The following is an 8834-nucleotide window of genomic DNA, read 5'->3' as shown; positions in this document are numbered from 1 at the left end:
AAAGAAACAAGCTCATAGTACTTTCACCATTTACCTGATTTGGGATATAAACATCAGTCTGAGTTTTTACAAAAAAAAACAGGAGAATAACGTGTCCTTGTTTTTCTTTATCAACAGTTTTGTTATCCCTAAAATAATCTAACTACAGGCTTGATGGAAGACTGCAGACAGCATTTTTACTGAGTATAGAGAAGCTCTTTAAGCCTGAGATTTAGGATGCCAAGAAGCAGCAGAGGGAAGTGAAGAAGATTGAGGGAAAGGAGACCCATGGAGCACGGCTGTGGGCAATCTGGGAAGGCGAACTCGATCTCAGGGAATTCAGCATCAGGTAAATTACACCGGTGCAAACTATGAGCTGGAAAAAACTGCAAAACAAAACCAAAAATCCCACCCCACCCCCAAGAAAACCACAAGCCAACCAACCAGACAAGAAGACAATTAATCATCACATTTTATCCCTAAATAAGTTACAAAAAAATAGATATTATAGGGCAACCTCCAGTGCCCATGGATTCAGATGAATGAGCTGTCTTCAAGCTTGAATTCCATCTGGCTCCTCGACTAGCGGGATCCTCTGCTCCAGCAGGACTTATGGTATATTGCTCATGTGCACAGGCTGATTCAGTTAAAGCTCTGCCAGTGCCTGCTCTTCATGCTGTCTGCCCAGAGGCGTACAGTTAGCATCCCTTTGGCTCCTTACGGACCATAATCCTGTTCTCATGGTGGCTCACAAGGAGGCATGGATGCCTGCAGGCTTTGTCTTGGATCACATCCTCCGGCTTTTCCAAAGACACGCCAGGCCTGGGCCATTTTAAGAAGTTTTGCAAGATTGGGTTTAGTCTACGGGAAGAAAGAGAACAACTCCAATTATTAGTAGAAAAAGCCAAGTAGCATATAAATATTTCCTAATTCTGACTATTCAAATCTGTTTAGACAGCTAATTTCCTGCTTCAGAAAAGATGATAGATTTCCTTAGGATAAGAGACTCCCATCTCTTCAAGAATAGAGACATTGTCATGTGAAACAAAAAGTTTTTAATGGAGTAACATCTACTGGGTGAGTCAGAAAACACGTACCTGAAAGCTCCATGCAAGAAGGGACTTTATGGCCCTTGGCAGGAAAGGTAAGCAAAAGGTTTTGGAAAGCAGCAACGTGAACATTCCAATTACGCCCTCATGTTCTGTTTCATTTAAGATTATAACAAGGACAGAGCATGTTCTTTAATTTAAGCCACTCTGTGCCTTTACTGCATTATCCACATCATTGTTCCCCAGTTGCTGAGTCATCAGGGCCAGAGCCTAATGTGGAAATCTCCTACACTTGGTTCCCTGCCCAATGATCCACCAATCTTAACTCTAGAGATCCCTGGAGATGGCTACCATTTCCAGCAAGTAGCATCAAGCAACTGGCTGTTTAGATTATTTTTGCCAGCAGTGAATTTGCTGTGTTTCTACCCACTTTCTGTAGCCCCATTGAGAACTGCATCTTATCAAACCTCGAGTGAGTAGGCAGCAGATGTTCAGTTTGGACATGTGTTAAGCTTAAAAGAGTCCAAAGGCGTCAAGTGTATAATCTGACAGCTCAGCCTAACCTCCATTTTGAATTTGAGTTACAAGATGAAATGGTGAGACTTTATATAAAACTTCCAATGCATATTTTTCAAAACTCCCATATTTTGGAAAGGATTAAGAGAGATTACATTTGGAAAATGGGAGCTGGAAAAGAAACAGAAGATAAACTCTGTTTCCTCTTCTCCCATTGGTCATTCCTGTACCTGTTTTTCCTGCTCCAAGTGGTCTATGTCAGCCAATGGCAGCATGGAAGGTCTCCCATGAGCACACTGAAATGGCAGCTGGCAGCAGGACAGAGCTTCAATAAGGCGATAGCTCTCCTCTACGCTCAGGCCATCATTAAACTTAATGGCCCCTAAATGAAAGAAAGAAACAAGAAGGTTATGGTGTATATGGTGGGAAACCAATGCTGACCCTGGGTCAGAGCCAAATATCTGGGAAAAGTAAAATGTTTCTTAGGCGTCTTTCATGTGACTTTAATACTGCTTGAAATTGGCACTTATAATGGCCATGGATGCAACTCAGGCCTCAGGACTGACCTGTCTCAGCTTTTCCTTGTGGAGCTCTTGTCTTTCTAATCCCTGTCAGAGGCATTCCCTAATATGTTAGGATTCTGCTGTCAGGGTTTTTCTCAGAGAGACAAGAGCACTATTTCTGCCTACTTCTTACAGGTTTATGAAATCAAGGTCATCCTTTGCCCATAGCCAATCTATCACCAAGATCTCTCTCTGGTCACTATGATGTCCACTTTATTTGCTTTTTTCTATTTCCATAATAACCTTCCTAATCTCAACTATCATCCTGTCAGCACCTGCCTTTATGCATACAATAATTCACTCAGTCAACAAATATTTATAAGTATATACTTTGTATTAGGAGCTATGCCAAGCAGTGAGTGAGCAAGATGATTTCCACCCTCGTGAAGTTTATGATCTAATAGGTCTAACAGGTGAGATGAACAGTAAGCAAATAATTACACAATAATTTGAGTTATACATTAAATTATATATTTGTATTATATATTTAAATTATAAGTATTACATTATAAAATATAAAGAATGAATATATAATAGAAAACCAAACCTAGTTTAGGAGATTAGGGAAGGCTTTCCTGGCAAAATGATACTTAATCTGAGGCTTTAGGTAAAGAAAGACATGATAATTGACGGGGTAGAAAGGCATTCAGACAGGAAAAAGGCACATGCAGAAGTGCAGAAACACAAGAACAAGACTGAGAAGCAGGCTGGCATGTAAGGCAAAGTGGAGCGTGCTGTGAGATGAAACTGGAGAGGCAGACAGGGCCAGACCATGAAGACCCTTGCAGGCCATGGTAAAGAATAAAGTTTTTATCCTAAGAACAATGAATAGTCTTGACACATTTAGTTAGAAGAGCGACATATTCAGAGGGATGTTTCAAGACGATTCCTCTGGAAAGAGCGGGACAACTGGCTTGCAAGTGTGTCTCTGTATTGCACGCAACGAAAAAACGATTTAACGAGTGATGCTGAGAAGGGCAAGAAGATTTTTGTTCAGAAGTGTGCCCAGTGCCATGCTGTGGAAAAGGGAGGCAAGCATAAGACTGGGCCAAATGTCCATGCTCTGTTTGGGCGAAAGACAGGTCAGGCCCCTGGATTTTCTTACACGGATGCCAACAAGAACAAAGGATCTCATCACCTGGGGAGAGGAGACACTGATGGAGTATTTGGAGAATGCCAAGAAATACATCCCTGGAACAAAAAAGATCTTTACTGACATTAAGAATACTGCAGAGGGCCAGCTGAGTGGTGCGTTGGTTAAGAGCTGGCTTGGGACGCCAGCTCTGAGCAGCAGGGCCTCAGTTCAGATCCCACATGAGGGCCAGTGACACTGCCCTCTACAGCTAAGATGGTGAACAACAGCTCAACCTGGAGCTGGGCTTCCCTGAGTTGCCGGCGATGGCGTAGGCTGCAGCCCCTGCTGCAGTGGTCTGCCATAAGCTACCGTGTGTGGCCGGCAGCCAGCGTGAGCGGCCAGCAGCTGGTGTGAGCTGCCAAGAGCCATTGTAGGCGGCAGTCCAGAAGCCGGCAACTGATTTGCCTCATCCGGGAAGAGCGCAATGATCACAATGCCAACATGGGCCAGTGAAGCGACATTCTCCACAACTAGACTGAGGAGCAAAGGGACAGCAACTTGTCTGTTCCCCTTCCCCGATCACCCAACGCTGTTCCCCTCCCTCCCCCAATTCCCCAAAAAAAACCTTAAAAAAAAAAAAAAAGAAGACTACAGAAAGGGCAGACTTGATGGCTTATCTCAAAAAAGCTACTAAGGAGTAATGGTTGGCCACTGCCTTATTTATTTATTAAAACAGAAATGTCTCATGACTGTTTTTACGTGTACGATATTTAAGTTGACCTCATACACCAGAATTCAGATCATGAATGACTGATGAAACATTTCTTTGGGACAGTCCCGATTTAAATTAGATTGGCTTGTAGTTAAATGGATATGATCAGCTTTTCGAACTTGGATGGTAATTCAGTTCAGCAAGTGCTGTCGCTGTTTCCCCTTCTAATGGTATCGCTGGACGTGATTAGTCATTTCAATTTCTCACAGAGATGGTGAATGCCATCTCAAAACCTGAAGGAGACTGGTTTTATATTTAGATTTATATAACTGGTTATATGAGAGGAAATCCCTTCACTGTCTCATAGAGCAGCCAGACTCGCTTGTGTTTCAAGTTGTAGTCATTAGCCTGTGAAAAGGCAAGAGCTGAAGCTAAGGCGGCACTGGGCACTTTATCTTTTTGGTCCTAACTATGCCAATTTCATTAAAATTCCCTAGATCTAAGCTGTTGCCTTTTACTTAATGAAAGGCATTTTAGTGTGGTTTGTATATACTACCAAATAAAGAATATTTAACACTTCTCACATTTTATAGATGAGCTATAACAGCGGTTCTCAACCTGTGGGTCGCGACCCCTTGGGGTGTCAAACAACCCTTTCACAGGGGTCACCGGGTACTCGTATGTGGGTGAATCTGCATGTGGGCCTGGAGACGGATAGAGGAGCGGTGTCTCGGTTCCTAAGACCATCGAACATATGTGTTTTCCGATGGTCTTAGGCAACCCCTGTGAAAGGTTGAGAACCACTGATCTATAAGGTCAGAAGTTTTTAAAATGCAGCATGACAAGATATAGTAGCAAACTTTGCTTGTGAATTCTTTACTAAGTCAGACTAAGTTATAATTCAGGATTGTCTTTTACACAGCTATTCAAAAACACAACTGTATAACTACTGCATATATATGATTAGTAATGGTGCTTTTGCCAACTCATGAAAAGGATTATAGAGAATAGACCACCATCAGCACAAAATTGTAAATTATGTGATCCTAAGACTTAAGATAATTAAAAACAAAATCACAGATTAAAAAAAAAAGATTCCTCTGGATGCTGAGGGAAGAATGGCTTGAAGTGGAGCCAGATGGACGAGGGGAAGAGAGTGAGTAAGAGGACTCAACAGTGGCGAGAACTAGGGAGGCAGCCGTGGAAACAGATCACATCAGACAGATTTAAAATACATTCTGAAGGTAGGGATGATGAGATTTAGTTAGGGAGTAGATATAAGATAGAATAAAGGGGTGAAGGAGTTTAGGCTATTTGCAGGAGAGAGGTTAATGAGTGACTGGTTACTAAGCTGGAAAAGACAGGACGTGAAGAGAGAAGGCTGGTGCAGGAGATGAAACAGGGAAGGTGTCAGTAGAGTGGAGACCCCATTGTCAAGTGAGAGTTGCAGGGAGTTCTGTAGTTGTCATGATCCCTAACGGAAGTTCCTTCAATGCCATTTTCTGTATTTTCTCATATTGCCCAACTAAGAATCTTCAAAGATGCTAATGCCTTCAGTATAAAATCTAAAGGTTTTCTTGTAGGCATCTACTCTTTCTTCTAGGCATCTACTCTTTCTTACCAGCCTAATTTCTTGATACTCTTTGCTGCTCCTTATAGAACTAATTTGTTTGAGCCTCTGGTTCTCTGTACAGGCCATTTCCTCCCCCTGTAGTATACTTTCCCTTCCCTCCTATGAGTCCATGGCCCTCAGCTCATTCAAAACTCAACTCACTACGCATCTCCTCTAGGAGTTACTCCTCCACGCAGATAGTCATTGTGCCTTATATACAGATATGTGTGTTGGTATTTTGCTTTGTAATAGTAATATTTTAGTGTTCATTTTTAATGTATTCAGTTTCTTGATCCAAATTGTACCTTCCATGAGGTGAGTAGTAAATGTGCCTTATACTTCTTTCATAACTGCTGTACCCCTGCCAACGCACTCAATAGCTGGTGTGTTGAATCTTACCATGGCAGGCTTGGGATGCCAACACCTTCTGGACAGTCAGTGGCAAAGTCCCTTGGATGCCTCCTGTGGTCTGGAGTAGCTAATGCATAAACACATTCTTTATTAATGGGAAAAGGAAACGGGGCAATGGAGCCTTTTGTGTGTGGTGGCTTTGTGTGAAACCCCCAAATAAGAGAAAGTTTTACCTCCACTTGTTCTCGAATAAGTTCCTACAAAGCAAAAAGGAAAACAGGCATTAATCTACAGCTATGTTACACTTACCCTTCGACAGTTTACAAAATATCCCAATCTTCTTCCTTAAAATGTGCTTCCTGAAGGAGTTCCAGCAATATAGCACTTAGGTGCAAATAATTTATTTGTTGTCAGGTACTTTGAATATGAAATACAACTGACTAGACATTCAAAGTACATAGACAATACAAGACAACTGAACAGAACTCTTAGTGAAGAGAGAACATATTTAGCTACTCAGACTTCCACCAGAGATAACTCATGAGGTTATGTAACTGGTGAGTGGAGAGCCTTGATGAGTCAACTGATTCTAAACATCAGGGAGGCGTCTCGCTGAGAGGCTGTTTGTATTTATAATCTCAGCCAGAACAAGTGTAATATTACCCAGAAACAGAATAAATACACAACAGTCATCAACACAACTGCGCCCTCAGTATAACACTTGCTTAAATATCATAAACAGAAGTAGTCACTTTAGTTCCCACGGGCTTTCTTTTTTTTGGACAATTCCCTTCAGGTCAAAAAGCTTATTTTTTGAGGCATTTTGTTGAGAAGTTCCTCCTCACTAGCATATCTCTGTCCCAAGGGCAGCCTTTTTTCCATGGTTATATCCCTGCAGATGTTAACATTTACAAAAGGACTTTAAAGAAATGTAAAGCAGGCACTATTTCCCCGCTACCAATTTGTTTAACCACTGAAGGTAAAAAACTGTTTTTTAGATATGCACATTTAATAATTTCCTTATAAGAAACACAGGATTTCTTTACTCCTAGAAATGGCTACGAATAAATTGGTTTTCTAAGATTACAACATGGTAGATTTTCCTTTTTAAACCAGACTTAGAAAATCCTCTCCTTCCTCATGTACACTCTAGCCCACCATGCTGATAAATAAGCACAGTTACCAAGAGCTAGGTGGTACATGCTATGTATTTTTTAAAAGCCATGTATTTTCCCAAACAAACAGAACGATGTCTCATAATATCTGACCCACTAATAAAGCTTAGTGTGGATACAGATCGAATCTAACTTCGTTGCTATTCTGTCTTGTGCTTGTACATCTGGGACTTGTTAAACAACAGTTTGTAAGCCTGGTGAGGGAGGGAGGGATCTTAGTCTCTGTTCATTTCATATTTCAATGGTTTTGATTAATGCTAAATAATTTAAGTAATGTTGAAAAGGTTCATTCATCAGGCTAGAGGATAGAACTTTATAGAAAGATGTATTAATGATCTTTCAAAACTGCTAGGATCCAAGTAGTTACCTTTTCTTCAAGACACCGAAACTATTCTAGCTTCTTCCAGAAACAACAAAATCTCTCCTGATCAGCCTGAGTTAACATAATCAAGATTTTCTGAAACCATAAGCTTTATTTCAATTTGAAGTGAACTCCTGACCAGTAGTCTTTGAAGTTTTTATTTAGGAAAAGTTTTTATTGTAACTTTCTGGTAAAATACTTAGGGATTGAATTACAATAGAAGATTCTAACAGATTCTATCTTTTGGATTTAAGACAATTTGGAGGAGGGGCCTTAGAAAAAAACAAGCTCTGTTGGGAGAAAAGAGCAGCTGTTGAAAACACAACAAAGGTTGTCTGATCAAAGGGCAATTTGGAAAGGGGAAAATGAAGGTAATCCAAAAGCCGGCACTGTGAACCACCTCTTGCTCTCGTGTATCTTCTCACCCTCAGCCTGCAAACATGCTCACGTAATTTCCCACCTGAGGAAATCAAAAATCTTTCCTCAACCTTGTGTCCTGCCCCACACTTCCCAACCACCCCTAACCTTTATCACCCTCTCTGTTCCTCTGCAGTCAAAGCTCTTGAAAGAGTGGTCTACTAAGCTCCACTTCGCCTCCCTTCACTCACTCCTGACCCCCTGTAGTCCTTCCGCCCCATCAGCTCCCAGGAAATGATCCCACAAGGTAACTAATGCCTCATGATAGCCAAATCCAACTTGCTCTTGTTTTAAGCATTCCCTTTTTGCTTAAAATTTCCCTTGACTTTGGCAATATTACTTATCCCCATTCCCGCCCCCCCAACAAAATATAGTCAATGATCCTTTCCATTCCTTCTTTTTGGCAGAACTTTCCAGACCTTTGCCAAAGCATATATACCCTGAATGCTGGCATTCCAGAGGTTCCACCCTTTGTTCTCCTCTCTTCTTACTCTTCATATTCTCCCTGGACAATCTCATTTCCTTTAGACCCTTCTCCAGCTTCTGATAGTATCAAAATATATACACTGTTAACTCTCAGATAAACATGTACAGCCCAGACTTCTCTCCCAAGTGCTAGGTCTGCAAGTCTGCCTGTCTACTAGGCATCCCCACTTGAAGGCACATTCAATGTGTCTAAGCCTAGGCTCAGAATCTAACTCCCCAGCCAGGTGTAGTCCTCCTCCATGTTCTTTTTCTGTCAATGGCACCGCCATCCTTCAAGTCATCCCAGCTAGAACCTTAGAGTCATTATTTATCTTTTCTCCTTTATCCCTTTTATATTCTACTGTTTATCAGGTCCTCTTCATTCTACCTTCCAAATTATGTTTCGGATACGTCCCTCCTCTCCATCCCCACTGCTAATGACTTAGTCCAACCCTCATCCTCTCCTATTCGAACCAGTGTAATAGCCACTCAACTGCTCTCCCAACTTAAAATCTTTCCCATATTAATCTATCCCACAATTTATCCACTAAATCTATCT

General features: G+C 41.4%; 1 protein-coding gene across 1 annotated transcript in view; it reads right to left on the bottom strand.

The window, feature by feature from the left end:
- Positions 1 to 433: 433 nt before the first annotated feature.
- Positions 434 to 8834, bottom strand: part of MLH3 (mutL homolog 3) — a 37956-nt gene continuing 29555 nt past the window's right edge. Inside the window, exons 8-11 of the mRNA XM_019640441.1 lie at positions 6091 to 6114; positions 5906 to 5984; positions 1775 to 1926; positions 434 to 840 (exon numbers count right to left, since the gene is read on the bottom strand). Of these exons, the coding sequence (XP_019495986.1) occupies positions 718 to 840; positions 1775 to 1926; positions 5906 to 5984; positions 6091 to 6114 (378 nt within the window). The 3' untranslated portion in view covers positions 434 to 717. The remainder of the gene's footprint in view (positions 841 to 1774; positions 1927 to 5905; positions 5985 to 6090; positions 6115 to 8834) is intronic.

Source organism: Hipposideros armiger, unplaced genomic scaffold (assembly GCF_001890085.2).
Source record: "Hipposideros armiger isolate ML-2016 unplaced genomic scaffold, ASM189008v1 scaffold_49, whole genome shotgun sequence".
NCBI lineage: Eukaryota > Metazoa > Chordata > Mammalia > Chiroptera > Hipposideridae > Hipposideros > Hipposideros armiger.
Note: the sequence above shows the minus strand (reverse complement) of the source record. Positions and strands in the feature narration are given on the sequence as shown.